At 41.4% G+C, this 21,300-nt stretch overlaps 2 protein-coding genes across 3 annotated transcripts; one reads left to right on the top strand and one right to left on the bottom strand.

The window, feature by feature from the left end:
• Positions 1-1,386: 1,386 nt before the first annotated feature.
• myl6 (myosin, light chain 6, alkali, smooth muscle and non-muscle) lies at positions 1,387-5,844 on the top strand. Its single transcript, XM_086292225.1, has 6 exons — positions 1,387-1,523; positions 1,800-1,827; positions 2,754-2,897; positions 3,477-3,650; positions 3,813-3,890; positions 5,515-5,844. Exons 1-6 carry the CDS (start codon positions 1,521-1,523, stop codon positions 5,541-5,543), a joined length of 456 nt encoding a protein of 151 aa, XP_086148351.1. The 5' UTR covers positions 1,387-1,520; the 3' UTR covers positions 5,544-5,844.
• Positions 5,845-6,157: 313 nt separating this feature from the next.
• Positions 6,158-16,292, bottom strand: smarcc2 (SWI/SNF related BAF chromatin remodeling complex subunit C2). Of its 2 annotated transcripts, none has more exons than XM_086292222.1 (26): positions 16,166-16,292; positions 15,417-15,536; positions 15,234-15,319; positions 15,031-15,112; positions 14,414-14,506; positions 14,249-14,318; positions 14,093-14,162; positions 13,843-13,918; positions 13,118-13,362; positions 12,870-12,994; positions 12,681-12,734; positions 12,466-12,503; positions 12,247-12,377; positions 12,011-12,082; positions 11,812-11,925; positions 11,570-11,723; positions 11,374-11,490; positions 11,204-11,266; positions 10,831-11,089; positions 10,278-10,439; positions 10,090-10,151; positions 9,851-9,971; positions 9,600-9,763; positions 9,370-9,504; positions 8,877-9,245; positions 6,158-8,199 (listed from the first exon to the last, which is right to left on the bottom strand). In XM_086292222.1, the coding sequence occupies exons 1-26, from the start codon at positions 16,274-16,276 to the stop codon at positions 8,116-8,118; spliced, it is 3,177 nt and encodes a 1,058-aa protein (XP_086148348.1). In that variant the 5' UTR covers positions 16,277-16,292; the 3' UTR covers positions 6,158-8,115. The 2 variants fall into 2 exon arrangements, with proteins under 2 accessions (XP_086148348.1, XP_086148349.1); XM_086292223.1 differs by having other exon boundaries at positions 15,031-15,106.
• Between the last annotated feature and the right edge of the window lie 5,008 nt (positions 16,293-21,300).

Here is a 21,300-nt window from a genome sequence, read left to right as displayed (position 1 = left end):
TCCTCCAGCTTGTCCTGGGGAACACCATGGCATTCCTAGACCAGCCAAGAGAGATTATCTCCAGCATGTCCTGGGTCTGCCCCAGGGCCTCCTCCTGATGGGACATGCCTGGAACACCTTACCCAGCAGCCATCCTTGTGAGATGCTCGAACCACCTCAAATGGCTCCTTTCAATGTGCAGGAGCAGTAGCTCTACTCTGAGCCCCTCCCGGATGGCTGAACTTGCTCTAAGGGAGAGGCCAGCCACCCTTCAGAGAAAGCTCATTTTCACCGCTTGTATCTGTGATCCCGTTCCTGACAAATTGCCCAACCTGTTATGCATCCTCATTGCAAAGAACAACATTTTTAGCAAAACCACTTTAAACCTTATCACTAAATTAGGTTAATTTATATAGTACCAAATCAAAACAACATTCATCTCAAGGTGCTTTATACTGCAAGTTAAAGCCAGTACAGTATTGTGGAGAAAACCCTAACAAACAACCCCCTTACGAGCAAGCACGTGAAGACGGTGGGAAGGAAGAACTCACTTTTGACAGGAATAAACACCTCAAGCAGAACCAGGCTGAGGGAGGGCAGCCAACTGCGACTGGTTGGGGATTGAGAGAAGAGAGAGTATCAGATGATGGGGCCAAACAGACTGAAGAAAATAAAAAAAAAAAAAATTTATGATATGCTTCAGTGAAGAAGTGCTCTGTGCACACAGTATATCAAATGCCTCATCAAAAACAAGCCTAGATCACCCTATAAATCATGTCAAAGTCATTTTATTGTGGTCCACATGCATCCCACAATGATCTTAAGTGGGTTGCACCAGTAAAACTACATGATGAATTTGCAAAACTGGGGGGAAAAGCTCTGGCAGTTCAAAATATAAAGTTTTTATTAATTTACAGAAACGTTTACAGAGGTTCCTGTTAATAGAAAAAGCTATACATTCGTTTAGTGCTGTTGCTTCAATAAAAATAGAACTGAGGAATTTCACCCATTTGATAACCTATTGTCAGGGTAAGCAGATGCAATGTAGGCACAAAGCTGTCAAGCTGCCTGATTATTGGCTCTTCACTGAGCCCGGGATTAAAAAGTAGGCGGTGTTAGGTTAAGTCTAAAGGACAGCGTCATCTGTCACAGGTTTATACCATTAATGTGTGGCGATAGCAGGACTCAACGATGGGAATTCCCCGTTAAAAATATTCGATATTACAGCGTTCATGCAGTAGCTGTGCTTTACATTTGTGTGTTAATGTGTCGCATCTTATTTTTTCAGAAAACCGGAAGGGGGTGTGTAGCACGCGTGCAGGTTATGGCTCTGCAGCACCGTGCTGCACCACAAACGAGCTGCAACCCTGCAACTATGCGAGAAATGCAGCTGTTAAATGGAGGCATGTGATTGGCTGTTGCTGCCAAAGCAACGGTGACATCACCGGGGATGTACCACGCAGGAGCCGTTTGAGTCCTCGGAGCTCAGAGGAGGTCCAGCAGCTTGAGCCATCTGTCATCTAAACCCTCTAAAAAAAAACATGGTAAGTCAAAGATTCCCGCAGAAAATTTTATGGAAATATCGGCATTTTGCTGTATTTATGGAAAATGATTTTACCATCTCATAATCCAGCCCAGGTAACGCTAAATGCGAATCTGCTAGCCTGCTTCACTCACTCGAGCCTTTAGCTCCGAGCCGTTTCTTGCCTGTAATTGATGGCATTGCGGGATTAAGTCATCTGTAAATCTCACTGAAGTCTCCGTCGTTTTGTCTCATCTAACTGTTTCTCCTCTCTCTCTCTGAACTGTGCCTCAACCAGTCCGACCTAACGGAGGACCAGATCATGGGTGAGTCTCATTATGAAAAGGTGTTAAAGGGGTTTATTATCCATAACATTCATCGGGTTAATGTAACCAGTACATATTTAGAAAAAAAAGAAGAAAGCTCTGACTTCTGGCCCTGTACTTGAGTAGGATCGCTGCAGGTAAATGAGAACTGCAATGTGAAAGTGAGCTAAATTTAACTCACCTCACTGAATGGCATTCACTGTGGGAAACCTGAAGGCGCCTCACGACTCAAACTGGACAAGCGTTTAACTCTGAGTTCATCACTAGTGCTAACCTGCAAAACAGGACTTGGGTGAAACATGTTGATTTGTTTGCATGCTTGAGCTTTTTAAATGTGTGATATGCTAGCAGACACAATAACGACTCACATTTTTGTGGTGTAGGTGTGTCAAACGGCACTGAAACACAGTTTACATTGTTTGCTATGGTACGTTTGCTTTGTAGTGGTTTTTTTTTTTTGGTTTTTTTTTGTTTGTTTTTTTAACAGAACAGAAATGCTTTTCATGCTTTTGTAATTTTGTGCTGCACACTGACCACTGACAGTGAGGAGAGGACTTGGTTTATGTGAAGCGTGTCAGTTTTTGATTCCAGTGGAAAAAACTACATTGTGTATTTTATAGTAATGAAATGCTGTGTATTATTTTTAAGAGCACCATTGATTGCGAACAAGTATTTACAGCCGTGAGAATTTTATTGGCCCACTTGCTAACCTCTTGCTTTTTTGAAATGAAATGCACAGAAGCTGCTAGCGTTTACTGTCAAAACAACGTATGAAAAATCACGTTTTCCTTCCTACATACAGGGTATCAATAAAGCTTTAGTGCACACGTCATTACCTGTGTCATGAAGGCCTGTCTGTAATTTTTGGGAACCTAACATGCTCTGCCGCTGAACTGGAGTTCTGCATTTGCTTTCCTTCTCACTAGAGTTTAAAGAGGCCTTCCTTTTGTTTGACCGGACGGGCGAGGGGAAGATCACCTACAGCCAGTGTGGCGATGTTATCAGAGCTCTGGGACAGAACCCAGTCAATGCTGAAGTACTCAAAGTCCTGGGAAACCCCAAGCTGGAAGGCTAGTGTCTGATTCACTACTCACAACAAAAGCAGATGACTATCACCGCAGCATTAGTTTGTTTTGGTTAAGAGTGTGGTCAGGTGTACAATTACAAGGTCTCGTTATAACCGCCGCAAAGTAGTACAGGTGATAAGTCACTGCTTAGTGGCTTACTTTGTCAGTGTAACTTGTAAGAGTCACACCTGAACTAAAACACATGTCTGACTAAATTTACTGCTGTGTGCAAACTGAGTTTTGATCATAATAACAATGTGCACAAAACATTATTTATCTGATGCTACTGTTGGCTGTTCCCTTGCCCAAAGGGTCACCACAGCAGGTCCAAAGAAAGTGGCAGCAGAAAAAACATAGCTCTGAATGCAGATGAACAGGTTATTTGTGTCAGCCTTAAATATCATCTCCCACATCCATGTGACTGAACTCTGAATCATCACCATGAATGGGCAAGAAACAAAAGCCTCACAGAAAAACATCACAAAATTCTACTAAATTCAACCCAAAAACTCACATTATCTCAAACGTATTCACTTATTCACCTTCACCATTGAAGGCTCACTGTTGTTTGTCCCCCTGCAGAGATGAACACCAAGATGCTGGATTTTGAGCAGTTCCTGCCCATGTATCAGGCCATTGCTAAGAACAAGGACCAGTGCTCCTTTGATGACATTGTTGAAGGCCTGCGCGTCTTTGACAAGGAGGGAAATGGCACAGTGATGGGAGCTGAGCTGCGTCATGTCCTCACCACATTAGGTAAGACCTGCAGAATACATGAAGTATTAGTCACGATCTATAAATCACAGTTGGCCTGCGTTCAAGTAGTTATCTGTGTAAAGGCTGTGCTTTCTGCTTCTTTCAAATGTCTATTTCTTAATTCTGTGCTTCAGTGCTAATATGTTCTTCTTTATCTTCTAGGTGAAAAGATGACAGAAGAAGAGGTGGAGACTCTTTTAGCGGGACATGAAGACGCCAATGGCTGCATTAACTACGAAGGTAGATCATTGTGCATAAAAACCTTCTTAACAACAAATAAGAATCTCCAAAAGTTTATTCTGTTCATCTGGCCGTAGCGTTTTCAGTGGGAGAAACGTTTCGTCACTCATCCAAGTGACTTAATCAGTGACAAATAACAAATAAGAACCAGTTTATATGAGGAAAAATAACACTACTGCCATTGATTTTTACCCCTGAGCTGTAAAAGGCTGATGGGGTATTGTCATTACCCCGCTGGGCAGGCAGGCGGCATGGACCAGTGGCGGAACTAGGGTGACACATCCCTCTTCAGTGAAGTATGTGAAAATCCCCTATGCATAAATGGAGTCAACAAAATGTCCACAAAAACACAATTATGGGGGGGCAGCTTTTAAGGACATAAAAGTTTCCCCCCTTGCGTGGACACCCAAGTTTGTGAATTCGGTAACGTAATAATAAGGCGACATAGAATTTTGAAATTATACCATAGGTTCATCAATTAAAAATCTTAGATGAAATCAAATCTCAAAGTCAAGTTCAAGTTTCAGTAGCTTTTGTAAATTTCTCACACGTAGCACAGGAGATCGTTTTACAGAGTGTTTGGTTTAGATGTGCTGTGGTGCCAGCTACACATATTTACCTGCTTTATTGTCACATAATCTTAGTGGGACTTTGCGCAGCCTTGTGTCGGGCTAAAAACTGTGTGATATTCATTTCATCAGAGTTGGACATTTGAGTTCTCAGTTGCAGCTTTGTTGGGTATTGCCTAAAATAGATTTCAGGCTGCATTGGATGAATGTAGGGCCGCTGTACACAGTGTTTTTCTGTCTACGGAGGCCCTGAGTCAAACACACTGCAACACTGAAATGCCAGCAGGCAGAATTGGGAAGAGGGGATGCACAAGTGAGAAGCTAGAAGTAAACGGCTAATGGTGTTATATGAATCATAAAAGACATTGCATATTCTGCATATTGTTAATGTCTCCCCAGACACAGTTCTGTCTTGTTTTGTGCACTTTTGCAGTGTTTTTCTGTTTGCTGGTGTTTTCTTAAGTTGCAGTGTTTGACCTCTGAGCCACCGTAGCTGTGCGACTGCCTCATGCTCACTGACTCCTGTCTCATCGCTTTTGTCCATCATATAATATCTGGTTGAACAGAGGGTAGTGAATTAACTTTTTTTTTTGTTTTTAATTTTTGTTTTAATGAATTGTGATGTTAGTCTGTAGATATTGAGCACTGATGGTGTTCTCTGACCTTTAACCTTTCTCTCCTGCGGTGCTCCTCAGCCCCACCTAAATGTGGCCTGCATGTAGCATCCTTGCACACCTTAAGGCTGCTCCCATGTTTAACGCTAACGATTTTGAGAGGGGGGAAAAGGATTTCAGGGTGAACCAAGTGTAAACATGAGCTAAAATGCGGCAAGCAGACACGAATTGTTTATTTAAATTTGTCTGCAGAACTCAAACATTTCTACCACACTTTTTTTTCCTTCCCTAGCTGTTTGCCTTTTTTCATAAATCTAATTATTCTAAATAAATTCAGGCTTTTGATCCTATTTGCTGATATGGCTGTTTAGGAAATGGCTTATACCCGACTTTATGTCTGTACTCTGAAATGCTGATTTTTCTCCATCACTCTCCACACAGAGCTCGTCCGGATGGTGCTGAGCGGTTGAGAACTTCCGAGGACCACTTCCAGATTATTTTCTCTGTTGTCTTGCCCTTCTATCCATGTCATCCCTTCCCCAATAAGTCTGTTTTGTTTCTGTGACATTTTTGTGCCTTTTCTGTCAAATGTGAAGAGACACTTTCACCTCAATTTCCAAACATTCACCTGCAGGCACAATCAGTAGTATTATCCCCCCCGGATTGTTTAACTTTTGTCATCTTTATCTGTCTTGTCAGTTTTCTTGTGAATGGAAATAATAATGGGATTTCTGAAAGTTTGAAATAAAAATGCTGTTTTACAAAGTGTCATCAGGCCTGTGAGTCTGGTTAAAGTCGCATTACAAGCATGATGAAAAATATTTCACAATCATTTAAGTGGATATCAGATGATTTGTGTGTCGTGTCCTGAACTATATGAATTAGTGATGTTAGGTTTACACATTGAGCAAAAATAAAAATCAGTTGGAGATAATTGTCTGATTAGCTAATTAGATACATCCAAATAAAGAGCATCAGCCAGGCGATGCCTCCTCGAGGTCCACCAGGATATACTGTGCAGTCGTTCATCATCAGATACTTTAAGTTAGTAAGTCAACAAACCACTCTGAACAATGTCTCCTCTTCACATCTTTATTTTTTCCCAAACATTTTGTAATTAAAACCAGTTTTGACATTTTTTTTAATACAAACTGCCAGAATAACTGTCAGCACTAATGTGATGATTTACAGAGGAAACTTTTCTACTGTATAATAATCAATGGAACTGCTGCTACCTTCGGCATAGTGAAAAACATATAGAAACTGAACGGACACTTATTTCATATCACAAAATCCACACAATGTAATAATAACACAGATAAAAGAAGTCCATTTATGCTCACAACTGTGGTGAGGACTGCAATACTGGCTTGACGGACATCGACTGTAAAGTTTCACCATCTGACTGGATTATATTTCATGATACTGACATGATGTGCAGAACAACACGTGTTTCTTCTCGTAAGTTCTTCAAACAACAGATGGCACTGGAAAAAATTGTAAAAAAACAAAAAATAAAACTGAACGGTAACATGGTTTACAGATCCTAATGGCATGCGTTCACATACACACATGCTCACAGTCACATCTCAGACAGATCTGGCAGTCCTGTCCAAATCACACACAACTATGGAGAGGGTAAATATCAGTTACAAAGGTAATATACAGTTACAATGTTGACATATCAAAGAAAGAAGATGGCAAAAAAGAGTAAAAAATATATAAATGTATAGGATACAAAGTGAGGATATTGTTGCAGATATTAAGGACACGATTCTCCATTGTCAGCTGTTTAAGGTGCTCCCTTGTGTTTTTACAGCGTCAGCATTTCTTACATCTTTAAAGCGAAATGCACCAAGCTGCTTAAAAACATCCTCCTCACTCACCAAGAAACCACAATGAAACTCACTGAATAAATGTATGATAAACATGATTAGAAAAAACATTTTGGCTTAGCAGTTTACACAAAGTCCAAATCCAAATAAACGCGTGTGTGGTCGCTAACGGTATTAATCCCAGACTTTCTTTTCAAACAGAATTACATTCCTCACAAAAACCACAGCCTGGATGCTTCAAGTTCATTTGCACTTGCAAAACACAAAGCGCCACGGTCACGTTTTTCTCTAAGTGCTGTTGAAATGTGGGAGGGAGTAACCTCCTATAACAAAAAGAGGCCTTTTCAAGACCTCAGGTTGTCATTACTTTCAAATAGTTCCCATATTATTATTAGAGTAACAAGAGAGGTGTTTGTAACAGAAAATCCAGTTTACAGTACACTTTTCCCAAACTGCATCCACTCTGCGTTAAATTTCAGTGTGGCATCTTTTGATTAGAATCGTCTTCATTCCTTTCAGACTTTATACGGGTTTTAGAAACATGACACAATTGAAAACAGAGAAAAAAAATCATTTTCCCAATTAGCTTTCCAAAACTGTATTTAAGACAAGAAAGAGATCATATAAGTGCTCAAGTTCAATTTCATGGTTGCTTCAAGTCTTTCAATGCGACCTACAGAAACATATTAAAAGTGCTTTTGTCTTACATATATTTTAATTAGTACCTACAGTACGAGAGGGGAGGGGGACGCTAGAGAGCGTAGGAAGTACGAGACTTCACTAGCTGTGACAAACTGTTGCAGGAAAATAAATGCAACAATTTCCAAAACACTGAAAACATGAGATGAGTCTTTTCTCTTCTTCTCACTGAGTGCCAGCATGTTGATAAGACCATCTAAGCTTACCAGATCTCCTGGTGTCAAGCTTAAAATTCCAAAGTGAGACGCAGTCGAACACGCAGGATGAAAATCTATTTTCTTCATTAGTCGGTTCAATTTGAAAAAGGACTTCTTTTCTAACAGAGAGTCAAAGGCGGATTGATATTGGCGTTTCTTTTTCTTTCTCAAATCAATTGTCCTCTTGAAAACACACAAGCAAACAAAAAAAGAAATAGAAAATGTAAAATGAGTTCTCTTCCTTCGGTTGATGACTTCTTCATTTTAGATAATACAGGCAGGATTCAAAGTGGTCAGAGTCATTCAGATTCTCAGGAAATTTGCTTTTTCTCACTGTGGAGGAGGGACCGGAGCTGAGGGGTGGAGTGTCTCTCCGGGGAGAGGGGCGGTGGGCTCTGTGAGGGGGCAAACAGGAGAAAAATGTTACGTACAATTTGTAACATAGTATCATTAATTTATTAAATTTAGTCATTTATATTCACAAAATGTGAATTATGCATAATATATTATAATCTATGATATAATCATGATATATTATAATAGTAGACTAGAGTCGTAGTCCAAACAATACTATAACACTGATGTGTACTTGTGAAATAAAAGAATGATTGATCTTCTCCGTGTCAACCTTAGATTCTTCAATTCAGAAATAACTCAAGACTGTGTTGTTTGAAAGCTAGGTTTCAGAACATTATAAGCCGTCCCAAGTCATGGTGGCATGAAATGTTTGGTATTGTTTGATCATTTGCATCATGCCAACAGTATCTCACAATCAAGACAGTGAGAAGTCCTGTTTTAATGAGTGAACTCCGTTTCAGCTTTTTGGTCTTAGTTAATAACTTGTTGACAAAGATAAGATAAACTGTGCAGCTTTTAACTGTCGTTACTGCACCACTGCACAATTTCATGTATTTCACACACATTCATATTATTGAGTTTGCTTCAAGAATAAACATGTCTGTGAACATGTCCACAACTAATGAATGTAATAATTATAAATAAATATTACAACTACGGTGTACGAGGAACTGACAGCAAACGTAAATGTATTAACTACTATTAAAGCTGCTACCTCACCATGGAGTACAGATGTAGTGTTGGAGCTGGAGTGAGCAGCTGGGGTCTGACCCGGGGGACAAGGTGGCGAGGTGTGAGCGCTTGGTGGTGGCTGGGACTCGGGAGCTGGGGCTGAAGCGGCTGGTGGTGCTGGGCTGGGGGCTGGCTGTGGCGCTGGTGTGCTGGGAGCTTGCTGATTTGCGGTCAGGGCTTGAGGTGCCGGGGCCGCGGTGGCCTGAGTGGAGTGAGGGCCCCCTGCCTGGCTATGTTGCTGGTGCTGAATCTGCTGGAAGTGCTGCTGGCGAGCCCTCATCTCAGCGTATTTCAGCTGCTCCATGTGGAAGGACTGACGGTCAGCCAGCAGTTGCTGCCGCTGGTACTCCAACTGCTCACAGAGACAGACAGACATGTCTATGATTTAGGAAAACAGCATACTATACGCACTGCATTGAATGTAACTTAAGAATTTTCTTATTTTAATGCTACATATCCTTAAATTCCCCACTCACAGCCTCCCGCTCTCTGTCCATGATGGTTTCCAGCTCCTCAAAGTGTCGCAGTTTAATCTCAAGCTTCTTCATTTGAGTTTCCACCAGCAGAGCCACCAGAGATTTGATCTTCCTCTCTTCCACTGCAGCCAAATGCTGTGAGGAGAAAGAAGAAGATTAGAGAAAATAAAAACAAAAAAAGCTGAAGATTGAAGATACGACAAGTATCACCTTGACTCAATGAATTTTACCTTGGCCTTGACAGCAGCAGCTGCTAGAGCGGAGGCAGCAGCAGTGGCCAGGTTCCCCTCTCCCACATCACGCTCCACCTTAGCTTTCCTTTCTCCTTCACTCTCCCCTTCCCTCTGTCCCTCCTCTGTTCCCTCTTTTCCATCCTTCTCCTTCTCCCCATCACCTATGAGAAACAAAAGTTTAATGTTTTTCACTGTTGACCAAAACCTTTATGTCTGCAACGTCTTATGAAGACAAAACCCTTTTGTACCCATCTCAGACTCTGTTTTGTCTGCCTCCCTCTCTCCTTCAGGTTCTCTTCCTCTTTCTTCTTCCTTCTTCCCATTCTCTGCCTGCTTTTCCTCTTCCTCATTCGCTCCATCTTTAGTCTCCTGTGTGGCAAAGTAAACAGCACAATATGATCCACAGAACTTTTACAGCAGATATATATATATATATATATGTTTATAAAATGACATTCTATTATGTTACAGTGAATTCTCATCATACCTTGGCCTCTCGTTTCTCCTCATTAGACTGGTTGTCACTCTTGCTTTCATCACTGCTTTCATCTGTAGAGAAGGCAAGCCACAACCTTTCAATTCACTTTTTCTGACTACTCAACTTATACAATCATTATTTTTAATTTTCTTTGTAGTGCAGCGTTCCAAAATTTATGCTGTGTGCATTTATCCTACCAGGCCTCTCTCCCTCCTCCAGACCGGTCCCTGCGATGCCACTGCCTTCCAGGCCATACAGAGGGTCCTGTCTGCCACTGACCCTCGCTGCTTCCTCCACCCGCCGCACATGAGCCTCCACAAGCGCAGCTGGAACCTCCTCCTTCATACGCGAAAACTCCTCTGAGCAGGGAGCGATAAATCACAATTAATGATGTGAAGCAAAAACAAGGACACTGATGGATTAGTCACCTCTAGTAGATTGAAAATGAACAAAATCGTTGCCTGAACAAAAGCGGTCTTATGAATGGCATGTACAGACATTTGGAGCTTCAATGATACAGGATTTGGTCAAGTGTTGGAAAGGTGTTGTTTAACATTTAATGGTCTCACTGTAGAAAATTAAAATGTATTTTGCTGTCTTCATTTTTATCCTATTGGATTATTTACTGGTTGATGTTTTCAGTGCCCTGTTGCTTCCTCTTTTTCCTCTTTAGCTCAAACTGTAACAACACAAAGAGACCATTTTTGTTTTCTACAGAGTTGGGTAATTTCAAATGGAGTTACTTCTCACCCAGAGCAGACTTGGCTGCGGCCGAGGCCACACGTGGGTCGACTACAGAGGCGAGGAAGGCCACGGTGCTCATGACAGGGTTTCCTGCTTGGCTGAAAGGTACCGGCTGGTAGGCAAGTGGGCCCAGGGAAGAAGAGCTGTCCTCCAAGTACGGGTCTTCAATGGGCAACCGCAGGAAGTGCAGGATACACTCATCCTGCGTACGGCTGCCCACGTGTTCGGACACTTTGTTCCAGTCGTCCTTATACATTTCCAAACCCTGAGGGAAGTAAAACCTACATTTAGCTCCATCTTTCCATGATGACATTTCCCAGTGTGGTATTACAGTGGCTGCTTTTACACTCTCTGATCATGTTTAAAACACTGAGTGTACCTCAAGTAGTAGTAGTGTTTCTTGCTCTGTCCACTCCCTCATGGAGCTGGCTGCACTCTTGCTCTGCACACAAAACATCACCATCACCTTGTTAACACAATTAAACCACCGATATTATGGTGAGTAAACAGAAACTATTCATTCTGTTATCCACCCTCCTGGACTTGTACCTTTGCAGAGCTTGTCTTCTTGCTGTACATGTCGGTCCGCAGCCCAAAGTTTTGCAGATCTGCTGGCTTGTCCTTCACTTTGTCAGGGAATGACATCATCTGCTGGGTGGCAGGGGTCTACAGGGTCAAAAAGGAACATATGTAAAACAACGTTGAAGATGTGTGCGCACGTGTCCATGCGTGTGTGTATACAAACCTGAGATGTCTTGGGCTGCAGGGGCACCAGGCTGGATGGAGTGTCTGCCAGGACGTGGAAGTGCGAGGTGGGAGGAGGACCCATGGGTGTGGGCCGGCTCTCAGAGTCCACCTGGTAGTTGATCAACCCCCACTGCTCCAGAAAGGCGTGGACTCTGTGGGGGGAGAAAATGTCTGGCGTATTTGTCGCAGGCAGTAAGTGATTTTGCAAACACTGGTTAGAAACACCTATCCTCCCCTTACCTCATGATTGCACACACATCTCCTGCCAGATTCCTACGGCAGGCAGTGGAGGTCAGGTACTCCTGAGGATTCAGTCTGTAGGTGTCAATCATGAAGTTCCTGTATGCTAGATAACTGAAACAAAGAGGCTTTTAAATATCTGACAGATAAACAAATTTAAATGATTGAGCACTGTGTTGTGCACTGATCAAACACTTACATCTCAGGCGTTTTGGATTTGTTCTTCCCATTGAAAAACTCTGGCAGGGCTCGGCGCTCAATGGCATGAACACTGGAAGAAAACCAGATGCAAGTATGCAACACAAATTTCCCTCACTCATGGACCCTTAAAACGTTCTAATACTACGTCGTGTGGCGCTGCTTTTCATTTCAACGAGTTCACTTTTCTTTTCCTCATTCTGTTCTCACATGGGAAAAAAGCATTTTTATTCTTACCTGTTATAGTCAAACCAGGCTGCGTAGCTCGGAATGATGATGTGATGGGTTTGCTCAGTCACATTGTCCTCGTGGAGGTCTGAGCCTTTCACTGGTTCGCCCTTCACACTCGGGGAGCCTTCCTCCTCTTCCTGTTGTTCATACAAACATACAGTTGGGCTCACCAACACAGAATTACAGCCATGATTTTGTCATATGTACTATTAATTGTTAAAGTACCTTTCCTGTTGTTTCCATGGACTCGTCTTCTTGCTCATCTGTTAAATCACACAAAAGAGACGCGTGCGTGAAAGGGTCAATAGATTAATCAGCGCTTTATTACTGGAAATTATTGATGAATAACAGCCGAACACAACAAGCCTTTGCCATTTTTGGTGAAGCATTTATTAAACTGGTTGGCGGTGGTTAAATATGATTGTGTAGGTGAAGCTCACCCAAATCTGTCCCTCCTTTAACTGGGGTGGAATCAGAGTCCTTCTTGGTGTTATCTGCAGGGAGACAGAATTGGCTTGATTATTATTTTAAAAGAGGACCCATTAATATCTATATATATCTATATATATGTCAATGTATATATATATATATATATGATGTGTTTTCAAAATATATGTAGACTTGTATACTTGTCTTTGCTGGGTTTCCCTCTTCAGATGCTGGAACAGGTGAAGCTTCATCCAAATCCTTGGACAGGTCCTCCTGTTCCTCCTCCCTCTGACCCCGTTTAGACTTGGTGTACGGGGTCGTTGGTCTGTTGACACGCACACAAAGGGAACATATGTGTATTGCATTATTTTTCATAACCCTCTGTTTTTTTTCTCCAACAGGGAGTCGAAGAACATCATCATGCATCAGGACATGACTCTTAACAAACCCTTTTTTGGTGTTCTTCTTCTTGCTCTCCTGAGGTGGTGGGGTTGGGGAGGGTGATGGCGAGCGCTTCCTCTTCTTGGCGCTGCCAGGTTTCTTGTCCCTCCGCTCGTCTGGTGTGGTCACCTCATCTGTCAGGGTCTTGGCGGAGATCCTCTTCCTCTTAGGACAGCCCTCTCCAACCTCATAGTCCTCCTCGTTCATCCACTCGTTATACTGGTCCAGATCTAAAATCCACTTTGCATGGACCTGTAAATAAATAATAAATAAATGATAAATAAATAAACCAATTATTATCTGCCCAGAAGTGAAATATTTTCAGCAATCGTGTCAACCACCAGGATGGTAGAGGAGGAGGTGAAAGGAGGAAGACCTAAACTGAGTTATAATAAAGTTGTAATAAAGTTATAATAAAAGTTATAATAAAAGACTGAAACTCATGATATTAACCTCTGTTATTAAAGACTTCATTTTGCAGAAAAAAACAAGGACAAATTAAAATTCAAGCTGAAATCAAAAAGGTTTCCAAAAACATACAGATGTATCTGTAACATTTAAGTGCTGCACAGTGGACAAATAAAAAAAAAGATCCTTGAATTTAAATACTGCAAGTATCATGTAGCATTAATAAAGCGGTCAAATACTTGATTAAACTCAGGGAGTATTAGAAAATCTGCTGTTTAAATTCATACAGACTGACACAGACAGAAAAAAAGCAACAACAAATACCTTCCTGGGCTTTTCTGGGGAGGGAGGATCTTCTACCGCAGCCTCAATTTCACTGGCTGCGATCCAGGTATCGTAACTAAACAGTGAAGGGAATGAGGTTAAAGCTCGCATTAGGTGGGAAAAGCACAAGTTTCGCCATGTAACACCACAGCAGGAGGGGTAATGTCAGCTTAACCTTCTAAAAACCAAAGATGTATTGAGAAAATAAGACAAGTAGATAAAAGTGAGCTGCACAATGCTCAGAACAAACCTGTCAGGAAAATATCCCCAGTGAAGCAGCACTTGCTTGTCTCTCTTCATCACAGGACGAACCCACTCCTCTGGACCAAGAAGATCGGACGATGTTAGCGCAAATCTGACTCGTGCAGTAAAACTTGTAACAATGCCTACCGAGACAAAACCTCACCTTCCTCCAGACTGGCAGGAATAGGCACAACAACGTGGGAGCTGGAGGCCTTGTCTTCGGTTACTGAGCCCTGCAACACAAGAAAACATGAGTAGAACCATTTGAATGTAAATTAAATCTGTCTGTAGTAAATGATCTGCCTGAAAGGCTCCTTTTAAAACACACCTGATGTCTTTTGATGATGTCTTTCAGTTTCCCCAGCAGCTTTGGCTCTATGTCAGGACTCAGGTAGATGACGGGCCTAGTCAGACAGTTGTTCTGGAAGAATTGGAGCAGATACATAACTTACACGACTACATTTGCGAGCACTGATTCAAATAATCAAGAAGAATCACAAAAAATACAATAATCTAAACTCAGTTCTGCCCAATATTAGTTTTGCTATAAGCTTATTGGTGCAGTCTTCCATAACAGTCCCAGTTTCTCATGTGCCCTCTTTGGAATATTAATTGCCCAGTACTTGATTAAAAGTAGAAATCACCATGCCACAGCAGATGAAGAAATCTAGATGATCTTGGAAAACCGCAGGACTGATTAAGTAGGATTTCTGTGGATGTCTTTCAGTACATCTATGTGTAATGATCAGGCAGCTTGATTCCCAGACTCTTTTGAAATTTAGCGTAACCAAAGGACACGGTGTTCACTTTGCTATCATTTAAATTTAATGCCTGCAGTAGGAAAAACCATCAAAAATTTACTCCTGTTAGATAAATTCATCAAAATATGGCCTGAAATTTTCTACTGTCCATTGACAACCATAAAAGCACTGCTGCAAAACTCACCTGCACTAAGGACTTCTCAATCGTCATGAACATCTCCACATTTCGGTCCATCCTCGACGGATTCTGGAAGTCAAACCTGCGCCTACCAGGAGTTTAGACTGGAGTTACACACGAAACGGCAACATAGCCAATATCCAACTGAGCACCGTAACTTAACAGCCACTAGCCCAGACGTCTAAACTCAGCTAGAAAGAAAGTCTTACCATCCTTGGTCACTTTTGAACTTGTAGGCTGCAGCCAGGATGTGGCAGAGAGCCCCTCCTGACTTAAAGTCCAAGAAGCATTTCATCTGCAGGGATACAACTCAACACATTCAGAATAACAGCAGTTTAAATTAGGTATCTATTTTTGAATGTAACAGATATACAGATGTTTAAGACACGTACCGGCAGCTTGGTGAGCGGAGGGTTACTGACATGTCGACCGAACACCTCCTCCTGGAACTGGAGCAGCTGGACCACCAGGCTGGACAGAGATTTGTTGGTGGGGGGCTCGGCCTGGATGTACTGTGCGCAAACACATGAAAATAAACTCAACAGTGCTGCTGGATGCCTTTATCAGATATCTCAAAGGAAGGAAATTTCCGTGAAAACTGCGACACGGATTGGTAAATGGGGAGGGGATGGAGTCACAAATATCGCTAACCTTTCATTTTTATCACTGTTTACTAAAAGTGTTGTTTTTTTTTATTCGATTATTGTGTTTAAACACCAGCGCAGCGCTCAGTGTTATTCAACACCGGACATTGCTTCAGTCAGCGCGGCGCGCCACAGAGCCAACATCTGGATCCGAGCTGCCTCACCGTTAGCCTATTAGCTTACTAGCTAGCTAGCGGGCTGGCCGGCTAAAGTCACCCTTCAACAAAAATCCATCCTCTGAGGTCAGACTGTGTGCTTGTTTTAGATCGGTTTAACTACAACAGTGCTCAGAGAAGCTGCCGTTAGTGGCTGCATCTGATGCAGCTGTTGGCTCAGCATCCTTTTGTATCCCGGCTCGAGTGAATCAAACAGCTGGACGCTCAGCAGCACCCTCCCTCCTCTCTTTGTCACTGCCTCTGCCCAATAGGTAAGTGGCCATATTTCAACGTGAAAAATGGAAGGTCTCTCTGTAGGATAGCAAAACATGCGGTCGGTACCTTTTTGTAATTCTTTCCCAGCCAGACACGGACATTATCAAACTGAGAAACGGTATCAGACGCTTCGAAATATTTTACATTCGGGCCGCCGTCTTTCTTCCGCACCGCCATCTTTGCCTGCAGACAACTAGTCGAAGTTGCCTGCCGCCCAGCGACCACAGCGCGAAACTGCAGCTCCCGGACAGCACAGAGACTGTAGTGACAACCAAAGTACAACAGGGGGCGCAGCGGTGTAGATAATGTTTTTTGTCCTTCAACAATACTATTATAAAAATGTTTATGCTACCCTCTCAGAACACACAGACAGACAGTCAGCAATTAAATTGAGACCAATTAATAAGGAGACTTTAAAAAAAAATGTCCGGTAATGGATCATTTCGCAATTCGGCTGTCAGTGTTTGAAGGGAGTCTTACATAAGAGAGTCAGGTGGATCCTTAGGTCATCAAAAGCAAACTTCAGCAGATCTTTAAGTTATACTGAAGCCAGTCTATGTTTTTTTGTGTGTGAGTAAAAGCTCAACAAATGTGGAACACACTAATGAACAAATCCCCAGGCGTATGTAAAATGTACAGGAGCTTGCAGAGTATTAATAAAAATCTTATTTAATAACCAGTATTAATAGTTTGATGCCTGTGCCTGTTTGTAAAATTCACCTTATGCATCCACTCTAGAAGGGATGAGGAGGCTCATTATGCCAAGGCCCTGAATGGGCTACAGGGTGAGTCTAAAATAAAGCACTTACCTGTAAATGTGTGTGGGGAAAAAATGATATGGCAGTGATTGGCCTCCTTAGCAGTTAAATAACCCCCTGCAACAGGATGTCAGTAAGAGTGCTCACGAGACACTCAAGAAAGAAGGCAGGCAAGTGGTATTTTTTTTTTTTAATCTTTTATTGAACTGTGAAAAATAAAAATGGAAAACGACAATTTCTGATTCAGTGCAACAAAAAGTGAGTAAATCCTGCTATTTGATGGTAATTCACATGAATCGGATATGTGTTTTATGCACTAAGTCAATGATTTTAACTTAAATCATGAAAGCACTTACATGTTTCCAGCAGGTGTCCGGTCTCTATTTAACCTCTAGTTTTCAGTGTCATCAGAATCAGAATTCTTTAATAGTCCCTAAAGAAATGATGTATATCATGTGTTATGTGATTGTGGACAAATTAAATCAATTCCCCGCCTCAGCCTGGCGATAACTACAGGAAATGCGTTTGGAGGTGTTATCTTAACTTGGGGGTTAGGATCTCTCAATGGATTTTCAATTATCTATAAAAATAAAATTAATTTAACTTTGTCTGTTTGTTGTCCTTTTTTTATCTTTATGTGTGTTTAGTAGGACTTTAAGTTTTTTCTTTCAATCCTCCAAAAACTACTCAAATGAACAATCTCATATAAACTCACTGTGTGGTAAAACCGAGCAGTATTTTGTATGTGCCGCATGAGGAGTCTGAACTGTGCAGTGCTTCATTTAAAAAGGTCATGTGGGGAAAAGGTGGTGAGCATTATCAGAATTTGAAAGTTCAAATTAGATTCCAGATTTGGTTCAGCTAAGTGCCAGAGTAGATATTTTTTTCTGCTATTCCCTATTATGTTGAACACTTTGATATTTTCCTCTGGTCACCTTTTATGTCTTCTTATAAAGTACTTGTTTTAAATCAAAAATACATATGTAAATATGGGTTCAGTTAAATTGCTGCAGTAAAAGAACTAAAAATTGCACACATGTCACAAGTTTAATGTTGTATGGATACAAGACTTTTAATCACAGCATATTCAGTATGTATGTGTGTGTGTATATATATATATATATATATATATATATATATATATATGTGTGTGTGTGTGTGTGTGTGTATAGATAGATAGATATATACATATTAGGGGTGCAACGATACACAAAATTCACAGTTCGGTTCGGTTCGATACTTTGGTGTCACGGTTTGATATTTTTTCGATACAAAAAAATGTTCATGCCTTTTTAATTTGTCATTTATTAAAATTATAAATATAGATTTCAACTCAAAAGTACAGTTTTTAAATTTAATGTTGCTGAAACAACAAACTAATAATAATAAAAATAAATCTATCTGATCGAGAAATCTTTGGAAAAGAGAGTTTATTACAGAGAAATGGCTCTTTCCAAAATAAAAGCTATACTATCCGCTTCTTCTGGGCTATATTCTCAGCAGCATATTAAACATATCAGGTCCCCATAAGGAGAATCATGTGCTAACGGCTGTCTAAATGACTCGAGTAAAGTTTGTAGCATGCCTACTTGTTGTTTTTGTCTGCTTCCATTTGTCTTTGCACTAGGATGATGTCGGGGTAAATGTGCAGTCATATTCGTTGTGTTCCCACTAGTGCTGTCAGCGTTAATCTCGTTAAAATGACGTTAACGCTACAACACGGCAAATCTCCGTTAACAAGTTACCGCAGATCGCCCCGTGCGTGGGGCTGAACGGTGTCAACACGTTAACAAGCTAACTGCGCTAACGCACTAGTTCCCATCAATAGCGTTGCGTGGCACATCCGACATACTGTTTTACTTTTGTCCATGACGCGCTTACCTTCAGGGTCATACTTCACATGAAAACCAAGATAGTTCCAAACGCCAGATCTGAATGAGGGTGGGGGAGGTTCAATTTGGGGTAGCATTGAGGCAGTTGCCATGTTGCAACGAGCTTAGCTTCTGCCTTGCTAGCTTGTGCTGCGCTCAGTGGATCTGCGCTTGACAGTGCAGCCTAGGCGGAGTAGCCGAACGCAGATCCACTGAGCGCTCAACACAGACAGCATCGTCAGAAGAAAAGTTGATAAAATAAATAAAAATGTTTGTATTGTTCGATACATATGCGTACCGAACCGAAAGCACTGTATAGAACGGTTCAATATCGATATGAGTATCGTTGCACCCCTAATATATATATATATATATATATAAACACACCCTGCGGGCGGTTTATCCTTCAAGCTCGGGTCCTCTACCAGAGGCCTGGGAGCTTGAGGGTCCTGCGCAGTATCTTAGCTGTTCCCAGGACTGCGCTCTTCTGGACAGAGATCTCCGATGTTATTCCCGGGATCTGCTGGAGCCACTCGCCTAGCTTGGGAGTCACCGCACCTAGTGCTCCGATTACCACGGGGACCACCATTACCTTCACCCTCCACATCCTCTCGAGCTCTTCTCTGAGCCCTTGGTATTTCTCCAGCTTCTCGTGTTCCTTCTTCCTGATATTGCTGTCATTCGGAACCGCTACATCAATCACTACGGCCGCCTTCTTCTATATATAAATATATATATATAGAAGAAGACGTATATATACACACACACACACACATATATATATATATATATGTGTGTGTGTGTGTGTATATATATATATATATATATATAGATATGTCAGACTGTTTTCATGTTCCTGACCTTTAAACTGGTCCTCGTTTAGTCAGAGGCTGAATTAACCTTCATTAACAAAGAATAGGTGTGTGTGTGTGTGTGCATGTGTGTGAATGTTGCCTGACCCAGACTAATTTGTGAAAGTCCACAGACACCACTGGGCAGAGTAGCGCTCCTTGAACTAATATTCCTCAGACTCTTGGTGTGTTTGTATTTGCTCAGGAGCGTGTGCGTGTGTGTGCATATCTTTGTAATGGTGCGTGTTTGTGTGTGTGAGTGTTGTACACAGGGCTGCCTGTGCTGAGGGAGAGAGAGTGAAGCCTATTGATTATTTTAATCCTCCTATTTGTGAGTCTGTGATCCTCTCGGCTCAGCCTTCCACAGGGGGATTGCTAATGGGGCTGAACGCTTCCCTCCTCAGCCCTCTCCTCTCCCTGTCCAATTAACTTAACGCTGGAATCTGCAAGGAGGGAGTGCTGGGACTCAGAGGGAGGGAGACACTGCTGAGATACATGCCCAACAACCCCCCGTGCAGCATTCCCCTTACCTACTGTCCACATTCAGCAAGAACCTCCTCGTTCTGAATAGTATAAGCGCTCACCTTTAATTAAAGATCCATCTCCTTGTTTTTATTCCAGGGAGGTGAGACTCTTTCATGTTTCAATGTTTCACTTTCAGTGGGTGGCTTCGGAAAGGGCCAGAAGCAGCAGCAGGTGAAGAAACAAGTCTGATAATGGGAAAGCTCTCTTCAAACAGGTTGCTGTAGCAGCAATTAAGACAAATCTTTGACATTTCAATAACTATTTGCAACACTAGTACGTTCAGCTCACTCATGAAGAATTTTAGGCATCAAGCTTTTTGATCATAAACCTGAAACAAAGGTATTCACCAGGCATTGTTTTATGCAATTCAATTTTATATGCAGGCTCCTCTGTCTACACTGGATGTTTGTAGGCAGTGCAAAAGCAACCATGTACAAACCACAGCGCATTTTTCTTATTTATATTATTTTTGATCAATAGTTGAATTTTGTGCTTAGTACAAAAAATGTTAGCATGCTAACATGGATGGAAAAACCTTCAAAACATCAACATGTTAGCATTCTAAGCCTGTTTGGATGTTAAAGTTAGCATTCAGGTCAAAGCAACACTTTAAAAAAATCAGAATATTGTAAAAAGAAACATGTCTACGTAAATACTGCCTGTTAAAGATATGCCTTTTTTTTTTTAACAGAACAAAATAGATCAGAATATCAAATATGCGCCCATTTGTCAACATTGTGTGGCTATGGATGCCTGTGGCTGACATGCTCCTGCTTAACCAACTCACTAAATTTGGAATAACTTATTTTTGTGTATGTTTTGTTTTGGGGATTTACTGCCACTAAAATCCTACAAAGAGAAACGCACAGCTAAAAATGTCCACAAATACATGTAGTTTACAGTAAAATCAATGTTTTTGCACACATACAACGTGTTGCAATTCCACCTTTACAGTGCTTATTATCCTGACCAATTTGCACATTGCCAGAAATGTAAATTCAGTTAAATTTAATTTTCCACATTTGCACGATAATTTGCAAAGCTCATAAACCCATAATTTATTCACAATAGAACACAGAGAACTTATTAGATGTAGTTTAGAATTGTCTTGCTGAAATATTATAGGCCTTCCCACCCTGGTGGGAGCACATGTTGTTCTAAAACCTATATATACATTTCTGCATTTTTGGGCCATT

Source organism: Aulonocara sp. 'chitande type north' Nkhata Bay, linkage group LG5 (genome assembly GCF_057382095.1).
Source record: "Aulonocara sp. 'chitande type north' Nkhata Bay isolate Kocher_YH1m ecotype deep benthic linkage group LG5, A_spYH_male_GT1.1, whole genome shotgun sequence".
NCBI lineage: Eukaryota > Metazoa > Chordata > Actinopteri > Cichliformes > Cichlidae > Aulonocara > Aulonocara sp. 'chitande type north' Nkhata Bay.
The sequence above is the reverse complement of the archived record's forward strand: the minus strand, read 5'-3'. Positions and strand labels throughout refer to the sequence as shown.